This window comes from Thermobia domestica, chromosome 3 (assembly GCF_964235325.1).
Source record: "Thermobia domestica chromosome 3, izTheDome1.hap1.1, whole genome shotgun sequence".
Classification (NCBI taxonomy): Eukaryota; Metazoa; Arthropoda; class Insecta; order Zygentoma; family Lepismatidae; genus Thermobia; species Thermobia domestica.
This window is the reverse complement of record NC_137456.1, coordinates 267,561,654-267,588,832: the sequence shown is the minus strand read 5'-3', so window position 1 is coordinate 267,588,832 and position 27,179 is coordinate 267,561,654. Positions and strand designations below refer to the sequence as shown.

Here is a 27,179-nt window from a genome sequence, read left to right as displayed (position 1 = left end):
CATGTGACTACTTATTGTAGGGCAGAGGATACCTTTCTAGGCGCGGTTTAGCTTGTGCGACACAAAATTTCGTATTCCTTATATCGTGTATTTATATTCTACAGATTACCCATGCACACATCTACTTTTCCATTGTTGCTACAATTAATTCTTACCACCCGATGTATTGGTATTATATTAGTTAATCAAACCCAAATCTACTTTTATTGTACTCAAGTGAAATCTGAATTCCAAAAAGTACACCTTAATTTGTAAAAAGCTAGTTAGCAACTAACTAAAATGTGACTAAATCTTGTTTAATGAATTTTCTCTGAGTAACGCCCTAGTCTGATTTTTTATGGATTTGCGTCAACGTAACAGAATAAAGAGAAATTAATTTACCATAATAGGCATAGCACCTTTAGAATAACTTCTTCCTATTTTTACGTTACATTAGAGCCCGTAAAATTAGGCAAAGTTTGTACGGAATGGTGCTCACCTTCTATTAATCTCTATGTTGTTTTTGACATATCGAATCGAAATCGGTCCCGAGGGAAATGTTTTATGTAGAAACCAAAGTCAATAAGCGCTGAGGCCGGTCTCTTTCGCAAGTTATTACCAACACGTTCTCTAGCGAGAGTTTATGAGTAGCTTGGCGGAAGTTCTATTGCCGTCTGAGACACTGCTCGATGAGCCTCCCAGCTGTGGTACACTCCCGATTACTCTATCGGACAATAAAACATTCTTTCAATTTAGACATAGATTCCGAGCAAGGAAACTGAATTAATTAAAAATTGAAATGTCTGAGAGTAAATGGGTATGAAGGTCGTCAGCGTCTCTTACTACCCTTCGTCACTGCTTGCAATTCTTTCACCTCTACATTTGACCTTCTTATTCTAGTTATAAATACGTGTTTCTTTATGGGACTGCAAGGCCATTTTGGAAGAACTTTCGAACTCGTGACCGCCAAATTGGCTTTATGTTGTGCAAAGAATGTGCATATAAGGGCTTCAATGAGCCTCCCAATTTCGTCATTCTATCTTGTTTATATAATTCTTGTTAGCGTCTGATTTATCAACGAAATACAGTGTAACCTCGTTAACACGAACTCGCTTAAGCCGAACACTCGGTTAGGACGAACAAAATTTTGGTCCCGGCATCGCTGTACGTTATCTTATAGGAAGTTTTATCGGTTAACACGAATTTCGGTTAGCACGAATTACGAACTAATTTTTAGTCCCTTGAGTCAATAAAGGTTTTCATTTAACACGAACTTTCAATCCCTTGTTGTTGTTGTTTTTATTTTTACAGGTCATTTTTCTTATTTCAGATTTTACTCCAGATCAGTTTTTGTCATACGGTATTTATACAGACGAAAATTGCCTTGTAAATAAGAGAAAAACCAGAAATAGGTATCTTTCCTCTCTTATGAGGTGTTGATTCTGTCCTCCGTCAAGCGTTGAACATGCAGATGCTTGGCAGACGAGCTGCTAGCGACAGCTCGAGACAAAACATCTTCTCTCCCTTGTAACTCCAAACTGGTGACAGCAGTCATAAATACCCTTCCGTTACTAGCGGTACCCAACCTGCTAGCGGAGTTATCAATTTTATAACTTGACCTGGATGTTCTGCTGGGATTTTTTTTTTAATCTTCGAAGATAGGATAGTAAGCTTACTGTAGTGTTTTCACTTTTCAGAGGACGGTATCGAGACCGAAACTAGTCTCGATCTCGATCTTAACTCGATTTTGAGACCGAGCTGTGCTTTTCGAAATCGAGACGAGACCGAAACTCTCAGTCTCGTCTCGATACAATTCTATGGATGGTATCAAGACGGAGAATAGTCTTGGTCTCGTCTCGAATTTGGAACTGAGACTACTCAGTCTCGTCTCGATACAGTCTCTAGTGTTTTCTATGACATACATAATATACTGTAGTGGTATGTATAGTCTGTATACTGTAGTGCGTATGTATGGAGAAAATGTATTCGAATATTAAAATTTGGGTCCCCGGTTAACACGAACTCCTGATTTTTCAGTCCCTTGGAATTCGTGTTAACGTGGGTTTACTGTATACGTGTTGCGTTAGCCTAAAAAAGAAGGTATACCATGAAGGTAAAAATTCATATTTTATACACCCTTCTTTCTTTTCAACTGTACAATCAGTAGTGTACGCAAAGAGGCAAGGAATTTTACTTTTGACGGATCACTCAAAATAATTTATAAAAAAATATATAATTATTTCACTAGTTTTACCTAGATGATGGAACTTTGCGAGGTTTACCAGAAACGGTAATAGAGGACCTAAATACTCTAATCAATAAATCTGAAGAGATAGGTTTACAAGTAAATCCATGCAAGTGTTAATTATTCTCTCTATCGGGAAAAGTTGATTCTGTCACTGAAGCCAAGTTTCAGAAGTTGTTCCCTGGAATAAGGACAATACAAACCAATGAGATGTCATTACAAGGGACAACACTCCACGAGAATGGCTATGTTCATAAATTTGGAGAACATTTAAATATTATGAAAATAATAATGGAGAAATTGAAACAGTCGCCTGCACATATAGCTTATTTTCTTCTAAAAAAACTGTTTAGACATTCCAAAACTGACATATTTTTTAGGCTCCACTCCAACGTGGACCAGGCCATATGTTGTCCTTCAGCTAGACAACTTACTGGAAAGGTCTTTAGAATCAATTATTAATTATGCATTAAACGAAAGTCAGTGGAGGGAAGCAAGTTTACCCATACGATTAGGTGGTTTAAGCATACGAAAAGTATCTGATTTGAGCTTTCCTGCTTTGTTGTCTTCGTGCCATGGAGCAGTTTCACTCGTCTCCAACATTTTACATAACACAGTTGATGAAGTGGAAATTGCCCATTTGTCCGAGGCACTAGAGATATGGAAAGACACCTATAACGAAATTCCAGAGACAAAAGGAGTATAAAGGAAATGGGAAGGCATATTATTAAATCAGATAAGAGAAAGGGAAATAGTTTCAGAAAAACCTTTGATACTTAAGAGGTTCACAAGAAAGAGTCCGGAGCATGGTTGCAAGCTACACCCTCAAAAAACATAGGAACATTTATGGAAAATAATATCTTTCAAATAAGTGTAGCCTTACGCCTTGGCATAAATATTTGTCATAAATTCACGTGTGTATGCCAGAATCAAATGGATAGTAAAGGTCCTCATGCATTGAGTTGCATTAGAAGCAGTGAGAGATTTTCACACCACGGAGAATTAAACCAAATAGTAAAGCGAACTCTCGCCAGCATAGACATTCCTAGCATTTTGGAACCAACAGGAATGTTACGAGATGATGGCAAAAGACCAGACGGAATTACTTTAATTCCCTGGAAAAGAGGCCAAAGTCTAGTGTGGGATGTTACATGCGTACACACTTTCGCACCCTTATACATAACATTAACCAGCGAGGAGGCAGGAAGTGCAGCCGGGGCAGCTAGTAAACGAAACCATTTGAAATATTCCAAATTAAAAGAACATCATTTTTTCATTGCTTTTACTTCTGAAACCATGGGTGTTTTTAGTAAAGACACAAGTAAATTTTTGACAAATTTGGGGTCAGCTTTAATTAATTAATCAGGGACCCTAGAAGCAAACATTTCCTGCTCCAACGGGTAAGCCTTGCCATTCAAAGATGCAATGCAATAAGTGTCGTTAATTCATTCCCATTCATACACAAAATGGATTAATTTTTTTATTTAAAATAAATCCTAAAATATTTTGAAATAAAAAAATACCGTATTGTAAATTTGGTTGAGAATTGTCAAGAATTATACATGAGAAGCTCAGAATAGTACACGTGTACAAGATGTTCAACATGTACCGTTAAAAAATTAAATACACATTGTTTATAATACAATGATTAGAAAAAAATAAATTTGAATGTTGAAATTAAAACAAATTAAAATATTATAAACCCGGTAAAGATTATGAAATACATATTTTCTCTGCCGCTGTTTGATGGATTAAAAAAAATCACTAGTTTCTTTCTCATTGTCCCCTAAAGTGTTTGTACTGGGCGACATAAAAATAACTTACTTGGTATAGATAAAATTCAAGGGGGCTATCAGAAGTAATTGTAGAAAAATTAAAACTGTTTTACGATTTGAGTATAAAATGTGGCGCCGGATATAATGTATAAAAACTACAGTGCAAATCCAAAAACAACCTGTGCTAGGTGCCCACTAAAAACCACGAATGATATCTAACCGGGTCAGTGAGGGGCGAAGCTGGGGCCAGAGCTGGTAGCTAGGCGGTGCATCCAAATGGGGCAGGCGCGTCAGCAACGGTAGGTATATGCGTAAGCTATGGTAGTGAAAACATATTATTCGGTAATGATATGATTTTCAATTGCACTTGTTATATTTTCATACTAGTTACGTTCCGTTTCTAAACATAAAATGCATGTTCTGTATAGTGTGCAGAAATATGGTGTCTACGGAAAATTTGATCTAATTAAGTCATCTTTTATATGCACTCATTCATTTTATTGGCCGTAAAACATTTGTAAATGATTTTACAGTAGTAAGTCTACACCTTTAAACCTGAGGTCCTGGTGAATTACTTTGCATTCAATTATATCGACTGCTGAAATTTGTTTTTTTACAAATGTGTCTTCCCATGCAAAACATTGAATTTTACCTGTATATCTTCCCAAATGTGGTGCACCAAAATAAACCAGCACCGATGTTGGTTTTGCGGTTTTAATATTTTTAGCATGTTTTTTTTAAAAAAAATATATTATGAAATATATGTAAAATCCAGTTTGTCCTGAACCAATATGTACTTGAAATTTTCTTTATTTTAAATTAAAATTACTTTGTTAAACAGTAATCAGTATTAATGTCCTGTGGGACTTCGTTCTATATCTGAAGATATAAAGCTCTTCAAAAGGTAGAAAAAAAGAAGAAGAATATTTTCCGTTCTGCTGCAATTCTTACAAGTAGTCTTAATTTGTTACTTGGAACTATACTTATCATTTTGTAATTTCTATTCTCGGAATTACGTGAAAGGATTAATCTGAGCGTTAAATTATATTTCATCGTGATACCTGTTTTAGTGACCCTCAATGTGCAGGTAACCACTTAGTTTGCTATTCAGTTCTATTATAGTAACTGGGAAACTATGTGGATGTTATTAATACCTTCTAACAAAACGATGTTAGTGAATTCTGTTATATACATATTGTCCATTCTACTAATTATTTACGTCCACTATTAAAATATTGGTGAAATTTAGATATGAATAACTTGGCATGTGTTTTAGTATTGAACAATAGGGTACAAAACTAATTTTAGCTCTAAAAATAATCAGTAGACTAAGAAAATTATTATGTGACAAATAAAATGATTTTATATCTTATGGCGACACTTACATTTATAAAATAAAGACTTATACCTCGAAACACACTGTTACTTCTTAAACAGTGATTTCTATTCCATGTTTCCTTTTAGGGTAGGGGGACAGAGTTTTGGGTTTCGGGTGAAACAGCGATGAATTTGAAAAAGTACCCGTTGAGGATTAAAGTTAACTGAAACTGTATTATTTTGCAAAATTTGGTGGATACCACATTGGGGTTCGGGGAACCATGGGTACTTAAATTCTGCAGTTTTAAGTATTTTTGAGACGTAGGTCTCTGAAATGTTGTAAACAACGTTCCAGATACCATTTAATCTGAAATCTGAAGAAATAAATTTTGACACCATAGATGTCTAGGGATTTCGTAACAGATTGTACAATTTCGAAAAAAAAGCAGGCCTTGCTAACTTAGCATAACTATAAAATAACTAAATAGACGGAAATAACGTAATATATTTTTTAACACAATGCATTATGTACCTACTCTAACTTCATATATTTGTTACGAAATACTAATGTTACTATACTTATACATACTGTTTCAGATACTCTGACAGCATTTGTTGCTTCTTTTTCTAAGTGGTTGTATACTAGAAGCAAACAAACGCATCAACTTTATTAAATGGCAACTGTTGCCGATCATTTGAAAGTGAATATGGAAGAACCAGGAAATAAAGTAAATATACAGGGCACGTATACAGTTTCGATAGGCCCGTACACTGGTCATGTTGTTATAAAATTACATGGCGAGTAGATTTTATCTGATCACAAACGGTTATCATCGAATATACGCGGTTAAAGGAGCACTCTGATCAGCAAAATTCAATAGACCTCAACAATTTATCCCTCTACAAGCTACATTGTCTCCATCGCCTCCGTGGCCATGTCGGTAGAGCACGAGGCTAGTAATTCAATGGTTGGTAGTTCGCGCTCACCCTGGAGTTACGCATACAGGCGATTTAACATATTTTGGGGAGTAATTTTGTGGTTCATTTATGCTTACGGCATGGGCAACATAACTAGAACATAGGAGGTACCTTCCCCAGGTACATGTCAGACATGTGCCTAGGGGCGGACATAGACTGTGACTATTACTTGCCATCCATGTGATTTCTCTCTCAAAGGTACGTAAGGTACATACCTGACACATTCCCATGTGCCTGAGGGAACATGATAGACATATGCTTATGCCTGCTATGTGATTGTGCTGTTAGGGGAATGTTACAATCACAAGGAGACTGACTGTAGAGTATCATGGGAATGTGAGGTAGTAGTTTCTTTCCTCTCTGGTGGAAGCAACACATCACAGGTGAGATAATGAGGTATTCCATGTTATCCGACTATTTCATAATACCCGAACTTTCTCTGTTTCAGTGAAGTGCATCGAGTTTCCGGTTATTCTTTAAGTGATCTATTAAACAATTTGAAGATTAGTGTTTCCCCTTATAACTCCCGTTATCCTTAAAATTTCCTGTTAGGTTACGATAGGCCCGTTCGAACATAGCTTCTGTTTGTGTATGTAGTAATTGTGATTTTTTACATGGCGATAGGTGTAGGTTTGTTTATAGTTAAGTTGAATTTCACAATGTTCGTGTAAGTTAGCACAGGGACTATCATTTATTTCTAAATTGACCAGAGCTACCAACAGAACTGGGTTGAACGATATTGTCAGGGTTCTTTTCCCTTCACGAAAGGGACCCTTACAATTAGTAGTTTCAATATGTCCCTTCTGGAGCATTAACAATAATTCTTTTAATTCGAAAACCATTATTTAATTAGTAGTAGGGCCATTGGGCTCTGATTATTTCATAGTGTATAGAGCCTCTCTATGATTCTCTCTATTAAAGTGAATCTCTTTTTCATAGTGTATAGAGCCGGTTTAGGGTGGTGCTTTAGGTAATTTGTTTGATTTATGTGCAGTAGAACTGGGTGATAAGATGATTTAAAAAGTGTAGTGATATGTATTAATATAGTGTTTTTGGTCTATGTGGACTGTAGCATGTATGTGTGTGTAAATTTTGTATTTTGACGGTAATGATGTGTAAGTGGAAATGTGATTTAATTCTCTTTGGACAGTGTATTGTTAAATTAGTCATCTCTCGTAGTGAAAATAAAAGGATAAACCAATTGGCATCTCAAATTCATAGTGACAGTGTACCGTAATTACTCCCTAGATTATTCATAGTTATCGATGATAAAGTACAAATTTCATTTACTAGTACAAAGTTAGTTTGCGTTCTACTAATGCCATCTCGTACCGAGTTATGAATTATTCGCCACTAGGTTTTTGTTACTCTGATACTTAGTAAACTAGCCAACACAAAATGACTCTTCTTTTGCGATTAGTCATGAGTAAATATTATTTCTGGCCATATGAATAGGCATTTAGATAATTTACATTGTAAGTTAACATTTGTAAAAAGCACAGTCATCTATATAGTCCAGTAATCAAATTATTAATAATAGTCAATTTTGCTTTTCTCCTTAACTTGAAGTTTAGCTATATGGCATTATTTTTGTTGTCAGGCTGCAGTTTCAAATTCTCTCATTCCGTTGCTTTCTGTGAACGATTTCCTTGTTGACATTTGCTGAGATATACTTACATGTAGTTAAGAATATTGAGTTTTCATCGCGTACAATATAATCCGAATAAGTAAAGTGAAATATACTATGATTTGTTTTGAAAAGCTCATACAGTTCATACAAGCTCACTCGTGTTCGTTGGCGTACTAGAGTAATGTATTGATTTTAATATATATAATAAGACTGCTGTGAACAGTCCTGGGCGTAATAGAGTATAGAGTGTCTGAAAAATTAATCGACATTATAGAAAGGAATAAATATATACGTAAGTGAGTAATGATAATATTAATGATATATGTATGTGTATAATAGGGAGTATGAATAAATAATAGGACAGCCGTGTATATACCTGCCCGGTTTTAAATTTTACTACGACATATTGATTGTATTTGCAATGATAAAATTTTTACTTCATTAATCATTACACTAGGATATTTGTGTGAATATAGTGTGTTATGTAAAATGATGAATGGCATTTTCACTTAGCGGCTTTTGATTTTTTGACATTTGATATAAACATACAGGCTAACTGATGAATTTGCCTTACGATACGAATATTGGTAAAATAGTGAACGATTTAGGATATTTTCCAGTTAATCACAGAATAGAATAACCGTTTGCAGGATTAGTACAGTTTACATGTACTCGTTCAGCATACATTTACGATACTACTCTGCAACTTTGATTTTTTTCCAAGCCACCTGATTAAGATAAGTTCCCTACTATTCGCAGAGGTGACGAAGTGGTTAGGATTGAATAATATTAGAGTAGAATCTCGTTATACCGCACCAGAGCGTCCAAAACCCCATTGGCCATGAATTTTAATTTCATCTACTTCTAGTAGATATAGTGTTTTGAAATTAGTTGAGTCCTCAAGGTTGGCAGCCTTGCAGATTTGGGAGCTACTGGTAAGATTTGGCAGACAACTTACGAGTACAAAATTTATTTTATTTATTTTTTTTTAAATTTTGGCAAATCCCTGTTAGGATTTCTTCTATTTTATCGACTTTATTCTACCTTTTCCATACTTTACTCGAAACTTCTCTCAGTTTCCGACGGGTTGGATATTATTTTTGAAGTTCTGAATTAGAGAGCACATTGATACTTCCGGCTGGACCAGTCGGAATCTGAGTGAATTGGTACCGGGAACGGTTAATAGTCAATCATTCCACAGGGCTTCTTACTTGTGATATGGTTGCCTAGAAGGCACTTACTCGTACTTAGGCAGTCAGAGACCCCGTTAAATCAAGCATTTTAGTAGGCCACCTTTTTCGGCATATGAAAGCATACTTGGCTGTGGATTGCCATATGTCGAAATTCTATCACTTATCTTTGTAGTTTTAGTATCCTAGCTCATTTCTTTGGCGCCGGTTTGTCTTTCTCTTTATTCCTCTATCTATCCCTCTATTTTCTTCTTCAAGTTTTTTTTTTTGTTTTACTTCTAACCGTCCCCCTCCCAGTATTGAACGTGACAAATACCAACCATTCAACATGCATCATTTGAACTTGATTTTCTAACTGAGATGTCGCGAGACAAGATTCGTAGATGTATCCGTTGATGTGGAAGGTAAACGGAATGTTTCTCTATCATATTACGACCCACTGCGACAGCGAGCGATGGTTCAGTACACGATAAAATGTTATTTTTTAATCTTTATCCGTTCAGATTCCAGCGTTAGACTATGTTATTTCTTATTTTGTTTCCATTGGTAATCATACAAATAAATGTTGTTGTAGTTGTTCTGGGCCCAAAAGTAGTGTTAACCTTTTAGAACCATATAGTTATACATATTTCTGTGTTTACGTGCCTGCCATGCAAATTAACACTAGAACGGCGGTGTTTTTGATACTCTCTAGAACGGCGGGAGTGGGTCAAAAATGACCCATTCCATTTTTATTAAATATTTGTATTCTAAACCACTAATATTTATTGCATAATAAAACGTGACTTTCATTCACTAAAATAAAAAAAAAACTTCTTTGAACTCTAGCTTAATATTTATTGATAAATGTGTTTTTTGCAAATAATACAAATTTACTAAACGCTATTTGTTATGAATATAATATTATTACAAAGATATTATTGAATGTATTATATAAAAGATCAGTTTATTATATAGCGATGTTATATATCATTCTAATTCCTAGATAGGTATTCTTCTTAGATAGATTGTTCAAGCGCATGACCTAACTGAACTAAACTTACCTAATCTACACACATCTAAACTTGAGTCTTACACAGAACAAAGTTCAGTCACTCCTCTACAAGGAGAAGGGTCATACAAAAACATTGTTCACAAATAAAAACGTGACGTATTACGCAAAAAAATATTTTACTAATATGGTTGTAATACGAATCTATGCATTTCTATAACTTTCCTCTCCCTATTTAGAACTTGTGGAAACACATAACCTGACATAACCTAAAATAGCATACACAATCGTAAACTTGCAGTAGTTCAAACCAGAAAAAAAAACAGTAAAGAGTGATTGTTTTATAAATAAGATTTTCTAGGTTCTAATCATGAAAGCTCTGACATGAAAAGAATTGTAAACTGTTCTTTCAAACAACTCCTTTAGAGATTCTACTTCTTTGGTTGAAATATAATTTATACAAACATAAGAGAAAGTAAGTTGTCTCCCATTTAGACCTCCAAACTTTTTGGTTCGGTAGCTTTGACATTTCTGGTTACGGCACAGGCTAGTAGTCAAAGAATTCTTGGTAGCGCCGAAAATTGAACTCGGGATTTCCTCAATCCCTACTCAGCCACGTTCACCACTAGACCAGCGAGGCGGTCATATAGTGGCGATCACAATGAGAGCTTCGGATTTATTCTCCCAACCCGTCTGGTCAGCGTGGGAGCAGTAGACCAAGTCCTCCCTCCAGGGAGAGGCCTCATCCAATATTCGATCGAATATGGCTGTGGTTTATTTATTACTATTTATTTGTTTTATAAACGTCTTCTCATGAAACATTTCAACATAGTGATACCAACACAAAAACACACTAGCTATATATTTTCACCATAGCATGCAAATTGTTTGCAAACTTTTTTGTTAAAATTATTGAAATTATTATGAATATTTTGTTACGATGTAAGACATATATTTGTGTTCAATAATAATAATAATAATAATAATAATAATAATAATAATAATAATAATAATAATAATAATAATAATAATCATAATAATAATAATAATAATAATAATAATATAGTCTTGCCTATTTTACGACGCTTATTTGCAGAAGTATCGCTTCCTGTGCTTATCTCTTCCTCTTTCAATATTTCATCCGAATCATCATATTCGTTGTTATTCGGCAGGTACTCTTCATCTAAAGAAATATCAAGGCATTCAGCGTCAGACTCGGCCTCACTTATGTCATTGAAATTTGCAAGTATTTCATCCAGTGTCATCAGTTTCTTGCTCAGAATGAGTGTTTGAAATAGCACACCAGTCCGAAAATAATGAGATTCTCCTAATCAACAGACTTTCTAAAGTATTACTAACTCCAACTAAACTGACAAAATTGCTGAGAAGCTGTTCTTGAACACGAGGTGGAATGGGAGAGTGTTAGAAGAAAGAACGGTCGCAAGATAAAAACGCTAGCCAGCAGTGTTGCTACAATGCAACAAAATAACACTAACAAAAGAGTTGGGTCAAAATTGACCCACGCCGCCGTTCTAGTATAATTGTTTGTAATTTCAAAAAGCAAAGTCTGGATGAGAGTGATACTTAGTACATATATTTCTTCAAGAGAACGAGTAAAAGTCACAAAAATTCGATCCGATTCGTAAGAAAATAGAAAAGTTGTTAAAACGTAAAGTTTTAAATGGGTCAAAAATGACCCAGCCGCCGTTCTAGTGTTAAATATCTCCCAGTTTAATTAAAATGCTTGAGAAAATTAATGTTATCATTATGTTCGGTCAGTTAGTTAATTTTGTGATATATTCCGATTCTCTCATGTGAATTGTTGCAACTAAAAATGTAATTTGTCGGGGTTATTGTGTTTAAAGTTTAAATGATTGTTGAATACACATACACACATATATATATATATATATATATATATATGGATTACTATTGTTCAATCTCGTGTGTGTGTTGACATAATTATATGTATGTTTATTGAATGTTTATAAAATTATCTGTTTAATTTTTAATAGATATAATAAATATTCACAAAATTGTAGTTAGATGGTTTCTTCAAACTATTTGCAGGGGCGCGGTGGCTCAGTGGTAGAGGGGTCCGTGTAGGTAGTAGGGGTCCCTGTTTCGATCACAGCTCACGCCGTGTTGATTTCGTGGTGGACAAACATCGTGGTCGTGGGTTTTCTCGGGAATCCCCTGTTTCCTCCCACTTTCATCATTCCACCATTTCCCTCATCTCTCATCATCACCGTCTCTTTTAGCCTAACCGGCATAATCGTGGTACGTAAAAATTAAAAGTTTCATTTCATTTAAACTATTTTCACCCATGTCGATACGCTGTCCTGTATGTATGTGAGTGTGTGTTAATAAATGACAAATTTAGCTTTTAAGTTGTAGCATTTAATATTGATTCACTATGATAGTCTTTATACTAAGTGTGTAATAGCATGGTATATGTATTAGTGTATGACGGAGGTCATGAAAATAACTAATTCTAAAGTAGTCTAAATCGGCTCTGGGAAAAGAGCCAATGAAACAGTATGAGCCTGAGTAACGACAGTCTTTTCAGAAATCTCGAAAATTCTATTGGTGGAGAATATATATTATATGAATTTTTTTCTTCGCTGATTCAAATGTGTGTTCGATTTCCATTTTAAAAATTCAAATACTGGATACAGGTTATTTAACATTTCGAAATAATAGACAAACAATTAAATAAAAATCTCTCGTTAGCTGTGCTGGGTTAGGGCAACTCTCACTTCTGCAGTTGCCTGGATCCAAGTCGGGATAGTATAAGGGAACATGTGTCTCTTCGAAATCACTTCAGAATTGATCCTCAAGTAATAATCTTCAAATATGAATTTCCTTCAATTAACTATTCAAGTTTTAACCATATTTTCATAATTATCTACTAATCCTTTACCTCTAGCTCATTTTTCCTCTTCCTTTTTCTTCCTTTCTCCTACATTCTTCTCTTCTTTCTCACTCTTTCTGTTCCTCTTTCTATTAAAACTGAATTGTGGTCGTTACTGGGAGTTGTCGCTATAGATGTGGTCAATAAATTGCTTTGATGTTTCTCTTTGGAAGTCTGATAAGAGTTAGTTAATCCTAAAACATACATATGAAGCAAGAATTCCAAAATCCATCTTTTTCTTTCTATTTCATATTTGGCTACATTATAATTATAAAATTACAGTTTAAGAAAATAAGGCGCCGACTAACTTTCCCAATCTGGATGTTCCTTTTCAATAACACACTAAGAATGTAGAAAATTACTAAAGTTAACCATCAAGGAAGACTCACAACAGATTATGAAGGCACACCTGCGACCAATCACAAGCTCAAACGGAGATACATACGTTCCAGCCCCGGAACATATTGGACAGCAACTAAGAATTAGAGGGAACAAGAAACCAGCAGAGACAATCACAAACCATTCGTTAAGAGGATGAAGAATGTGCCCGAAATACATGCTAAAATTTAACACAATGCCCCGCTTACCAAAACTTATCCATCAAAATACAGACATCTAACAAATTAAATTTACACTCAGCTTTTTAAAATAGTTTATTTAAAGAGAGTAAGATAAGCTTTTTACACGACTTTTTCTATTCCTTCTTTGTATGGTTTACAATCTAAATAACTTGAGCATGTGAAAGTAGATATAGGTTGTTGCATCACTGAAGTTGCGAGCTTTCTTGCTAAGGATCAATTATTTCTCTGATTTAATTTCCTACTTTTATAATACAATGACGGGCGTCTATTTACTCTATTTCATAGTTCTCCCATTAACACTTTCTAATAATCGGGAGAGTTACCATCCAAATTCAGACAATTATACGTGGTTATCTCAAAATTTTTCACTTCATGATGTAGATGCAAGGGTTACTCTTGACTTCCGGAGCACACTTTACAAACAAATCGTCAGGAAAAAGTAATATAATTATAATAACAACCGCACACACAAGACTTACATCTGTTTCACATAACCTGATAGAAAAAGAGCGTTTCTTCCCACCACGCTCAAGTACAGATGAATGTTGGTGTTTCGTATTCCCCCATCAGTCCTCGCACACTGAAATATAGAGTGTATCTAAATATGTCTGAACAATACATTACAACTTTCATAATAACATTACACATTTTAAAACATTAATTACATTTACCTATATTAGTGAGGTAAGTAACACATGTGTAATTATAATGGAAATTTTATTGAACAGTTGTATTGTTTATTTTCCTTCTTTTTGGAATTCGAGTGGGACCAGTGGCGACTATTGACATAATTTTTTGGTAGTTCACAGTCGTTAGAAAATTCTAATTCTAGAATTCTTTCAGCATTCTAAATAAGAAAAAGCTAAAAAATCAATGAAAATAACCATACATATATTCAGATATTATAAGAAGTAACAGTGCCCATTTATAAACAAATGTTTCATTTCATTCGTATATGAAACCACTTCTAATGTTCTTCTGGGCAATCAACTTGTCAATAATTCTTCCTAAGTTTAGTTTTAACATTTTTCTCTGTTCATAGCACAGCTAATTCATTGAGACTATTTTGAGCTACAGCACTCCTTTAAGTGCTTTTATATTCTTGAATATGTTAAAAACAACTTTGTTTCTGAAGTCAATATCGGATTAATTAGTATGATTTTCATTAATATTGTTGTATGCCATTCTCCTTTTTCAGACTCACCACCAATTTCACGACAATATACTAAATGGAATCTTCAGAAGACTACTGTCTGCTGTTTTGTATATTTGAATTGCCATGTATGCTGTTTTGCGAACTGTTAACAATACGCATACATGAAACATGCAATGTATCGAATTATTATGATAGTTGCAGTGGCAACTTTAATTACGAACATTTTGTCAAATCACCTTTGCATTGTTGTATCGAGACACTTTATGACTGTCTATTTTGTATTTACGTTCTCTCTTCGAAGGGTTAGGCTACATAAGACCAGATGTACAGTTTAAAAATATTACTGTAATGTATTTGATGCACTCCCACCTGGAACTGACCCCGGGGCCTGTCCACCAAAGATATATACTAATGAGTGTAGAAATGATTAGAATAGGACACTTCATGAAATCAACCCAACCACGAAGAACATCAGAGCTTAGAATGGAGACATACAATATATTCAAACACCCCAAAATTTGATGCAATCAATTAAAATTGAGATGGTGTGACTTCTTTTTCTACAAGATTATCATCAATCTGAATAGAAATGGCCATGCGAATGAATCTTGATAGAATATTTGACGTATTCACCAGGCGCACACTCAAAAAACTTTGTTGGATGAATCCAAAGTTTGGGAGGAGGCTCCAATACTATAAGACCTACATTTATGTACGATTGACCCGATGTAATTAGACAGCCGAGGAACGATATCTAATTGTTAACAGTGCGTGTAGTTAGTTTATAATATTATAAAGAAGAAAAAGTATAAATTCCCGTTTCATTATGCTCGGAAAGCTTTGTTTCGTGATTTCAGTAAGGCCTACGACTCGGTCAGGAGGGAAATATTGAACACTATTCTTACCAACTAGGCACACCAAAATACTGTAGCTAATTATATTAGTAAAGATGTGTTTAAATGAAATTCAAATGTGATGAAATGTGACAAGAATGTAATAAAATTATATCATGAAATTGCTGAGATTCTGAGCTAATTTCAAGATTAGACCATTTTCTAAATCATGTACAATAGTTTTTTTTTTCTTGTCAGATGCACGGACTTAAACCTCATTTAATTCGGAGTAAGGAAATAGAATTTCTTCACATATTTGTGAACTCGAACCTCTGCCCTGGATGGCTTTTGTATGTGTCCCTAAACATAGTTTTAACAAACCAATGTCCTTAAAAATAGTAATAGAAAGAAATAAAAGAACAGTAAAAGAAATAGTTATCCAACACAATGCGGTGACCCAACGTGTTACCCTATTTTGTGTTAAATCAACAGGACCGATGGTGGTGATTTCGGTAGTGGGAAAAAAAACAGTTAGCTCCAGTGAGATTTGAACATGGATTACCCAGTTAGAAGTCGAGCGTCTTACCTACTAGGTTAATTCGTCAGACGGAAAGAACACTTGATTCAAATAGTGTAGAGATAAAAGAAAAAGCAAAATGTGGCTGAACACTAAACACAATGTTACTCTCACGACTTCCACCATGACTTAATTACTTCTTCATAGGTCAACTAAGTAGCACAATTACCCCTACCTTTTATCACACTTTTGATCGTTATTTTAGTCAAACTAAATGACCCACCGACGCGACGGCCTAAACATTGTCTTCCATCACGATTTTGTTATTGTCTCTGGAGCTTGTCAAGGCATCGCTGTAGCGTCGAATCATAACAGTAAATACAGTCGTAATTGTAATAAGACAAGTTCTATTTTCTTACTTCCTCTGTCAAAAATGTTTTATATTAACACATCTAATATAATAAATGTGTTAGGACTTAAGAAAGATTAGTGAAGATTAAGAAGATCACGTCACCTTTTAAACCTAAATTGGCGTGTGCTGCTATTACTAACTCCAGTACCGTATTAGACCTGGCTGGTTTGACTCGCGGTTTTAGACAGTAAGGTAGGTTGTAGGAATAACATTAAAAAGTCTCAGCGAGTCGACATTGAAATCTTGAACACGTTTAGGCAAGGCCTGGCCTATTTAAATTCAATTTGCTGTTTAAGGGGGCGCGGTGGCTCAGTGGTAGAGCGGTTCTCCTGTGGTTCTTGGGGTCCCTGGTTCGATCCCAGCTCGCGGCGTGTGAACTTTGTGTTTGACAAACATCGTGCTCGTGGGTTTTCTCGGGGTTCTCACGTTTCCTCCCACTTTCTTCATTCCACCATTTTCATTCATCTCTCATCTTCAGCGTCTCCTTTAGCCTAACCGACATAACCGTGGAACGTACAACGTAAAGATTTCATTCCATTTTCAATTTGAGATTGTAATTCGTGGTAGCTTTTCTTTTCTTAGTTGCTTTGGCAAAATAAACCTGCCCCCTGAAGGGCTTAACCTTCCTCCCCCCCTAAATTCTAGAGCATTTAAAAGATTATTTGTAACTCAAAGGGTACCACAACTAAAGGTTCGAAACTAAAGTGATTTATTAAATGAGATATAAGGAATGAAGCTATTTTTTTTAATGGGTATCCTTAGAATACCGCTACAGGGGCTAGCAAAATTTTAAGTAGAGAAATGATTGATTTCGCTTTGTTTGAAAGAAACACAGAATTTTGAACAACTTTCAGACAAAACATCGTTCCAACAAAGTGGTATGATACGAGTCAACTCCGAGAAAACACACACACTTGATTAGGGACAGCCAACTCTTGATTAGGGAATCCGAAAAGTAAAATCGGTAAAAATCCATACTTCGGAAAATAATCAGGATATATTTGAATTCCGGTCTTTTCTAAATTCCGGATTGTTTCTGAATTTCGGAACATTCCCGACATTGGATTTTTTTCCGAAATCCGTAAAGTGAAATTTCCGATTCTGGTAAACAAATTTTCTGGAATACTGATTCCGGAAAGTTTTGGCCATCCCTACACATACGATGTTTGTCCACGACTTATGGCACTAACCGAAAACGAACCGACTGCCGCACGCACCAGAGGTGAATGCTTTAAGGCAAAGCTAACGTGACATTTCTTAACTTGTGTGTTCTTAACCGCCATCCGCCACATTGGTAATTTAACCCCTCACTTTCAACTGATTGGCAGAATCCATATCAAACATTGTTCCTTTCCTATGTCACACTTTTGTTACTTAGCACCATAATTATAACCTTCACTCACGCACAAGAAGTTACATTACATAAGTGAAATATACATACTTTCAAAAGTTTAGCATTTCTCACAATTTAGATTTTCTTGGCAGCACAGGACACTTTCGCTGGGCATCACCCACTACCACCGCTGAAACTGGTATTCCACATTCCCGAGGTATTCCACAATACCCGACTTTCTTCTCTCTCTCTCTCTCTCTCTCTCTCTCTCTCTCTCTCTCTCTATATATATATATATATATATATATATATATATATATATATATATATATATATATATATATGTCTATGTAGCGTTCCGACTCACACGGATTTCTTTCTCTCCTCTCCATGTGTTTCTTTGTCATGTCATCCATATATTCCGGATTCAGTTTTCGTTTGATCGCTTTAAGAACACAACTTCAGTTGTTTTTCCACCCTCTGCTAGCATGAATTCCTGTTTACGTCCATGCCATCCTCGATACGTTATCAGAAGACGGAACATTAATTTCAGGTTTCAATTCAATCTGGCATTGATATTTCGCACGCCCCCTTCTCGCTTCAATACATTATGATATCTCCCCGATGGCTTTGAAGATGGCCTCCAAGTCAATGTTATAGCGTATAAGATATCTTGATATCGTCCCGGTGCTCCTCGTCCTTTCTGTTTTCGACATAAACAGGTATCTTGCGATTATTATCTTATATCATATTGTCACGTAGTGTGTTATGTTGCGGAGGATATCTCCGATGTTTCTGGATGGGGGCAGCTCCAATTTGGAATTTTTTCTTCGTTTGTATGCTGTGTTCTCTGGGCGAAATTGAAATCGGATCTGATCCTGCCTTGTTCTGTACGTTGCTTGTTAGTAACGAAATGCTGCTTTTTCTGTCAATAACAATATTTCTTATACCATAATTGTTGAGTTGATTTTGAGTTTAACGTCCTTCTCAGCAGCGAGGCTATATGACATTGGACCTACTGATTAACACAGTATGAGTGGGGAATGACATGAGCTCCCACGCCCAGGGTGCGTACGCTAACCGTTTAACCTAATTATAAGAGTAATAGTTGATATAATACTAATAATAATAATGTTATTTATTTAGTTTTCCCTTTAGTTACGCTATGGAAACGGTTACAATAACGAATACTTTAATGCAATTATATTACGTTAAAAAGCTCTGTCTTTAACATTCTCATTGACATACAACATACTAAGTTAGTATTCAATAAGTTGTTGCAACTGTATCATACCAGTAATAACGAAATGCTCTTTTCATCTGCCGTGTGGACCCCAAACAATAACGTTGTTAGCAGGCACTTTTTATTAGGTTTTATTTTTATTATATTGTTAAATACAGCTGCTTAGTTCTATTTACTATAATATAGTATAAACAGTTTTATATATATATATATATATATATATATATATATATATATATATATATATATATAGAGAGAGAGAGAGAGAGAGAGAGAGAGAGAGATACTAATAGGATATATTAAACACAAACTACTTTTATTCTCCTGCTTAGGGATCTTTACTTTCCTATATATATTGCAACATTGTGTGCTACGATACATTTTACTGAAATTTTATATATATTACATTTTCTTTATTTCTACGTATTTTGTGATCACTCACGGCTTTCAACCATTTCCCTATGTATATCCCTTTAGCACCTTCTCATTGTACTAACATCTGCTGTCATCTGAAAACACAACTCTCGGCAAGCCCGGTGCTTCTGAATTAAATCTCCATGGTTATATTTCCTCGCTTATCTAAGCATTGCTTTACAAGTCACTTCAACAGGTCTTTTACATTGCCTCGTTCATACCCTACGTGCTGACAAACATACGTTTGTCTCTGAATTATTATGATGTTTCAGTATTGCACACTGAGTAAATTTTTATACCGTATTTTGCGGCCATACTTAGAATGTAAACAAACACAAAAATCTTCCACATGTAGGTACCAGTTACTGATCCATAGCTTACAAATTTCCAGATCTGTACAAGTCAAGGAAATTCAGAACGAATATTTCCCAGAGTTCAAGGAATGCTGCTATCTTGTCCGTCTCTAGTTTCTCTTGACTAGTTTGAATATTATGAAATCAACAAAATATAAGGAGACAGTTTAAACGATTCAGCAACATCGTTGCTTGGAATATTGGATGTCCATTTTCACTTGGCCACAATTCATTCAAGCCTTTCCCTGCCGATTTTGGCAATAGGGCCAAAATAATGAAGTCTATGAACGCATATATTTCAGTTTCGTCGTTTTCTGAGTTTTACTCCTTTACTTTCTCAAAATAGGTTCGAGCTTCTGTTTCCTGCACAATTAGATTTGCTGATTCTGGAATTTGAAAACCTGTAATGTACGTAGTTCATTCTGAATACCTAATTCCGCTGGTTTGACCTTCTTGACGACATTTTTCAGCCAACGTCTGATGTTCTGGCGGGTTCTGTGGACTTGATTTTCTTCCATGTGGATCTATAAATTATGTAGTCTTTGTTCCGTACTCTGTTGACATGTCTAAGATTCGGCTAGAAAACTGATTAGGGTCATAATCACATACAGTTCCAGTTCACCTTCATTGGCACTACAGGTATTTGAGTCTCCTTTCCCTTCCCCAGACAGTTCACGTTGATACTTTTAATGGCTGTCGTCCAATTCGACCTCCGTTCTTCCGCTATTACTTACTTTTACTTCTAACAACCCCAGAACACTTTGTTTAGGCAGTCCTAGACAACACACTGCAACTAAATAACAGAAATATCTCAACGTAATTTTGACCTGAAACGCATCTGTATTCTGTATATTTGAGTAGTAATATATTCCGGCAAGTTTCAAATACAAATAAAATTGAACAATTTCCTCACAAATATTATACCGGAAGTACATTTTTTGCTAAAGAGAATTTATTTGTTTCAAAAATATGTGTATAGTAATATCCAATAAAGTATCCAAATTGTAATAGAATAATAACAGACAGGTCGTAATGTTATCTTCTGACAATTTTTAAAACAACACAATTAACTTGTCAGAGGAAAAAATATTTACTTGTATTTATGTTGTCGTTGTTAGGAATCACCAATTAGCAAGCTTTATTTATCTATCTGCGCATATGGAAGCATGGAAAACAATGGGGCCGTACGGACCCCATGTGTGCTAAATACGTTTTGGTTCTCAAATATTCTTATAATTTCTAAATACAAAAGCGTACAACAATAAATTGTTATGAATGAATTGAAAACATTTTAAAAAGAAATGTCCTAAGTCGTAGAAAAGAATATGAAACAAACAGAGAAAATATATGAACATAATGAAGTCTGGGGTCCGCACAGACCCCAGGTTGGCGTCATAAGGTTAAATGCAATTATATTGATTTAAACAGTCATGTCTTTAACGTTATCATTTTAATGAAACCTATTACCTTATCATGCATTAATTTTGTTGCAGTAGTAACCCTACCTTAATAACGAGATGCTCTCTTCACCTGCCAATAACGGTATTTTTAATAAGTACCGTAATTCTATCAATAATAGCTAAAACGGTATTTAACGCAGTAACGTTATTCATTTAGTCTCAGTTTCCGTTATCATATAGGTATGGTAACAAATAACGAATTAATAATAACGCACATTATGTTAAGTAAGCAAGCCGTTGTTTATTACTGGGAAATTTTCTGCAAATCCAGCTTGTACTGCTGCGGTAAACTTGTCTCCATTGCGGAACACATGCTCCCCAAGTAACACTTTTTGTTCAATCGTCATCATGAAGAACTGGATCACAATGATGTCACACAAGGCGTTGTTCTTCAATCAAACCCGACATGTGAACAAATACAAATATCTGGTCAAACATGGTTCAGATATGTTAAACATAGGAAAATGTTGTATTACTAATTGGCAATCATATCAGTCATCACTTAGCACACCAAAACTGGCCCTTTATTGTTACTTTCTGAACACCTAGTAGAGTAAGGGAGCCTACAGTGGAATACCTTTTGTTTTTGAGCACTGTACTGAAAATACAAGGAGCAAAAAAGTAATTAAATGTCAATGTAAATTAGGACTATTGTTATCTTAAACGATATATTGAACTTGGAAATACAACAAACGTTGAAAGAAATGACTGTAAAAAACTATAACAACTCGAAATTCGACGAATAAAGAAAATTGTTCCTGAAGTGGAATACCATGTATTTACCTCCGTAGTTGCACACAGAGCACAGTGAAAAGCACAACACACTTCTCTGTGACAAAAAAGTACACACAAAAGTAAAAATGTATTTTTTTATTTCTCTTCAGCACCCGAACAATCAACAATACACCACGAATTACATGTCACACACTTGATCTATAGTTCACCGTGCGGATCATCCATAAAATAACTTCCACGATACATACATTCAGCACTTTCGTTATCAGTAGCTTACTCTTATTCTCCAGGAAGATGAAATGATGAATCCCTATCATCCATTGTATATAAACATCCAAGCAGACGATGAATCTGTGTCTTATACAAAATCTATAGTAGATCTACGCGTTTACTTCGCAACCATTTGCTTCTTTTTTCCGGGTTAAAATCCTTTCCTTCTACACATATTGACTTTACTCCACTAGAAGACGGGATGTTCTGTATATCACACGACTTCAGAGACGGGTTCTTCACTGATTCACCAGGTTTTGATTGTTCCTATTGTTCCTTATATATAGCTGATGTTATTATTGAAACGGATCCTACCGATGTTTCCCTCGAAGGTTTCGGCAACATTTTAGGAACAGTTGAAATGTGTTCAGGGCCAGTGAAAGCAGATCTACCGTCTTGATTAGTAGATACTGTGGCATCTTCAATGCGTGCATTAAGGAACGCACTTTCCTCAAATACATGACGATTAAGACCAGCTCCCAAAAATGGAATACCAGAAATTTCGCTTTAGATACAAGCAAATATTTAATTTCACGCTTATGTCACTGATTCCAAACCAACGCAATGGTAATAGAAATTAGCTTATTTTAGAATAACGAATCACAACTACTGTCAATCAGAATTATTGGTAAATTTGAATATTATAAACCTTAATTATGCTGTAACATAAACTTATTTCCAATAAACTCAATTTTAAGGAAAATGAACTATTCCCACCTGTTAGTTTCCTGTGCAAGTAGCCGCACCATCACTATACCTCAAACGATAGAGGTGTGCATCGTAACACATTGCAATGTTAGAGTCAGCTTTTCCAACCTCCATTGTAGAAATATCATAGTATTCCACTTTGGGAACGTATTCCACCTTAGGCCTCCTTACTCTCTCTGTCTGTTTATATATATATATATATATATATATATATATATATATATATATATATATATATATATATGTGTGTGTGTGTGTGTGTGTGTGTGTGTGAGTGTGTTTGTGTATAGCAGGTGAGTTTTTTTTAACTACAATATAGTGAGATTGTAAATAACTTTAATTGAGAACAGATTAAAAATACAACTTAATTTTAAAGTGCCTACTAACGATATTAATGATTGGGGTTCGCACGGACCGTAGGTTGCCATCATCATAAGGTTAAAACTTGTGATCGGCGTAAAGAATGTTTTGCTGAAACACTTTGTAGTCATAGTAGTAGATTCGCGATGCGTTAATCGAAATTTAATGACAGAACACAGTCCAAACTCACTAATCGGTCCATTTCCGTAAATCATTACATAAACGAACTTCACAAACATGTACACTCTCAACAATTGTGTAGGATTAGTGTAAGTTCATACTTGTATTAAGTCTACGACAAAGGTTAGTTAAACTACCTTATGAATGTCGAAGCAGGAATTTGTTGGTTCGTTCACATTGCCGCCAGTTTAATTTTGTTTTATTCCTTGTTAGTTAGATATTATTTGTTATATCAATTGTTCACAAAATTTGAAAGCTCATTTTGTGAAAATGTGGTGATGGAAAGTTTAGATTTTAGATACAATGATCCGTATCTGTATCTAAAGACCTTATTGGATCTATTCGGTACTTGTTTCCCATATTTTATGGTTTCCGTTTTAAATATAACAGGGAGAGTCTTATCAGTTATAAGGCTATATGTAAAATTTCATTCCAAACGTGAAAACGGGACGAAATTATAAAAATAGCAGTTTATTAAATGAAATACTCCCCAAAGTGTACAATATACGATACCTTTGGAAAAAGGTTCTTAATAAGTATAGAAGAAAAATATTATGCTCATTTTAAGAAAATATTTTAAAAACATATTTTTTTTTTATTCTGGAGACAAATTAAAATCCAGCGAGCCACGTCTGTCACGAGATGGTTGAAAAGTTAGAGAAATCACTCTCAAAATAGCCCAATGCTGTTCATAAATCAAGTACACGATGCAGTCTCAAATTAGCATTTAACATTATTGGCCTTAATATGGTAGCAACATTTCCGTTGCTTAATCGTTGGAAACAATGTCATTGACACGCGTCACATCTATCACTACTCTGTCTCGTACTTTTCTTAATTCAATTTACCTACCTTAGTAATTTGTACACAGAAAATAAACGTTTTCGATGCTTACTATAGTTCTGTGTACCTAGCTTTTGTTATACGTCTTGCATCTCCTAACGACTGCAAAGCACTCCTTGATTTTGGAATGAAAAGAACTGATCTCTACACATACTATCATGTAATTCTTCGACATATTGTTGGCTTTAAATCCAGTAGAAAACGTATCTTTAAATGAAGTCGTATCTTCTAACCAAAAGTTCATATTTTACTTCATAATGATTTACTCAAACTGCAACAAATGAAAGAGGATTTGCTTCACGGAAGCGAGATGAATCAGTGGTATGCACTTACGGCAGGTGCGTTGTGTTCCTCTTTTAATCCCTCGCCAAATAATTATGTAGTGGACAACATCGTGCTTGTGGGTTTTCTCGGTGTACCCCAGTTTCCTTCCATTTTCTTATTCCGCCAATTCTTTAATTATCATCACTTGCTTCAATCATCGTCTCCTTTAGCCGAAATGGCATAAGTCTTTTATTGATAATTAAATCTAGATGCCTTTGCGACCATTTCTGAACCAAATTATTCTACATTTTCTTGCGTTTTCTTTAAAATTCATATTTCGTTTTCAGATATGAGACGCATCAGCAGGACAGGGAGAATGAAAAGCTTCGCTGGCACGTCATTGAAGAATGGGACCATCATTGTTGCGGTAATCAATTTGGTTGGTATTCTATTCTATTACTAAAAGTAATTTAGAGTAAATATTTCAACAAAGCGAACTACATACTTAACGTATAAAGAAACTTAAATGTTATGACATTATTATATACTTTAAAATACATAATGCAAGATATTTAAGAGCTTCTTCGTAACTATGTAGTTACTTATTGCATGTTTTGTGTGAGATATCCGAGCTAATTGGCCAAGGAACTCCACGTGGTTCGAATTCATGTAAAACTAATATTCACGTCTCCTATATCATTGCTGCTAAACGGAGCGCTAAACACAAACTAATCGTATTATGAAATTATTAACATTTTAAGCTCTTAGAGTTATTTTCTAAATTAACTAGAGAAATAATTTCTCTCATCATATCACATGTTAGGACCGCTTCCTACCGTACAGATATCATAACGTCGTCTGCATACGTGATGTGCTGAGTTAGCCTATTATTTATATATCGTGCTGTGTTTGTTAGATTGCTCTTACTGCTTGTTCTAGTGCAAATTTAAAGAGTGCTGGTGGTGTTTCTCTGTCTTGGAAAACTGTTTATTCCAAACTCTTCCAGTCTGATGTTCTGTAAATTAACTTTCCCTTTTGTGTCTTTCAGCGTCACTCCTATCATTTTTTTTTTCAGTTTTTGAGGTAATCGCATCCTTAATAGGCTCCTCAATAATTCTATTCTATTTAAGCTCCCGTAGGTTGGCTAAAGTCTATCAGCATATTACGCAAAATTGTTATATTCCTATGTTTCTCTATCTTCCGGTATGAATCCTGGTTGGCATTCGCCTAATATTTCTTCTGCTCAGTTTGAGACTCTGCTATAGAGTATCATATCTCGTATCTTATATATCTTTAACAAAAGCTCTATGCATCTGTAGTTGTTAAACTCCATTTTGCTGCTTTTTTACCGTCTTGGGACGATTTCTCCCATATACAATATTTGGAAATATCTCTTTTTTCCCGATTTCAGATAGCAGATTATGAACTAGCTTGCGGAATTTCGTTCCTGCCTTTACCAGTTCATCCGGTTCCGGTCTACCCTAGCTAGCTTATGATTTGTAAGAGTTTTATTACTTCTCTTATTTCTTCTTCCTCTGACTCCTTTGTAGATTGTTGCTCTTGCGGCTCCCATTCAAATTTCTGTTACTATACTGTCCATTCTAGGTCTTGTTCAATTCTCTATTTCATATTCCATTCCTCAAATAATTTCTCCACTTTTCCCTGACCCCCACTTGTCCTGTGGCAATTGATCCATGTTTTCTCCTACATGCTTCTACTCTTGGCTGATATCCTATCCTAAAATCTTTAATTCCTTTGTAAGTTTTCTTTTTCTTTCTAGCTTCATAACTATACTGAAAGTAAACCGCCATTTTGCTTTCCCACTCTTTCCTTTTTTGCTTCTTATAACTTTGCTGGCTAATGTTTTCTTTACCTGGTAATCCCCTTGACTGGCTTGGTTTTCAACCGTAACAACTTTCACATTACTTAATCTCTTTCTTGAATAACTTTGTCATACTTTTTGTCACACCATTCTCTTCTTTCTCATATTGATTACTTCTTGCACCATATTTTTCAATATCGGTTTTATAGCATCCGATTTTACTTTGACGCTTCCTTGTTCCTTCATTAGAGCTGATTTCTTTCACTTATCTCTTCTTCGATTTTTTGTAATTAACCCATGTCTGTACCACGAAAAGAATACACTAAAAGTACCATGGGGTCAAATTTGATCCCACTTACAAAACACAACTATACAAATAATATCACCTATCAAATTATGTTTCTTTATCCAGACATCTTTATTAAAGAACGTGGACAACGTTTTCATTATGTTTCAATATTCGTGTGTTATTTTTTACTATACATTTTTTATGTACACTCATCTTTAGCACATTGCACATTAGCATAAGAATACTCGTTATTTCTGTAATTGTTCCTTTCTAGTCGTGTTTAATCGTACTTGCGAACGTCGCAATTTACAAGACTCATGTTTATGTTGTTTGCACACAAAATTGCTGTACTTAATGCAGAATGTGACGTGTTTGTTGTCTTTCGCT

The 27,179-nt window shown here is 35.0% G+C and overlaps 1 protein-coding gene across 1 annotated transcript in view; it reads left to right on the top strand.

Moving 5' to 3' along the window:
• The first annotated feature begins 4,945 nt into the window (after positions 1 to 4,945).
• LOC145681644 (uncharacterized) overlaps positions 4,946 to 27,179 on the top strand; it is a 255,102-nt gene continuing 232,868 nt past the window's right edge. Inside the window, exons 1-2 of the mRNA XM_081753266.1 lie at positions 4,946 to 5,086; positions 25,029 to 25,120. Coding sequence (XP_081609392.1) covers positions 25,031 to 25,120 — 90 coding nt within the window. The 5' untranslated portion in view covers positions 4,946 to 5,086; positions 25,029 to 25,030. The remainder of the gene's footprint in view (positions 5,087 to 25,028; positions 25,121 to 27,179) is intronic.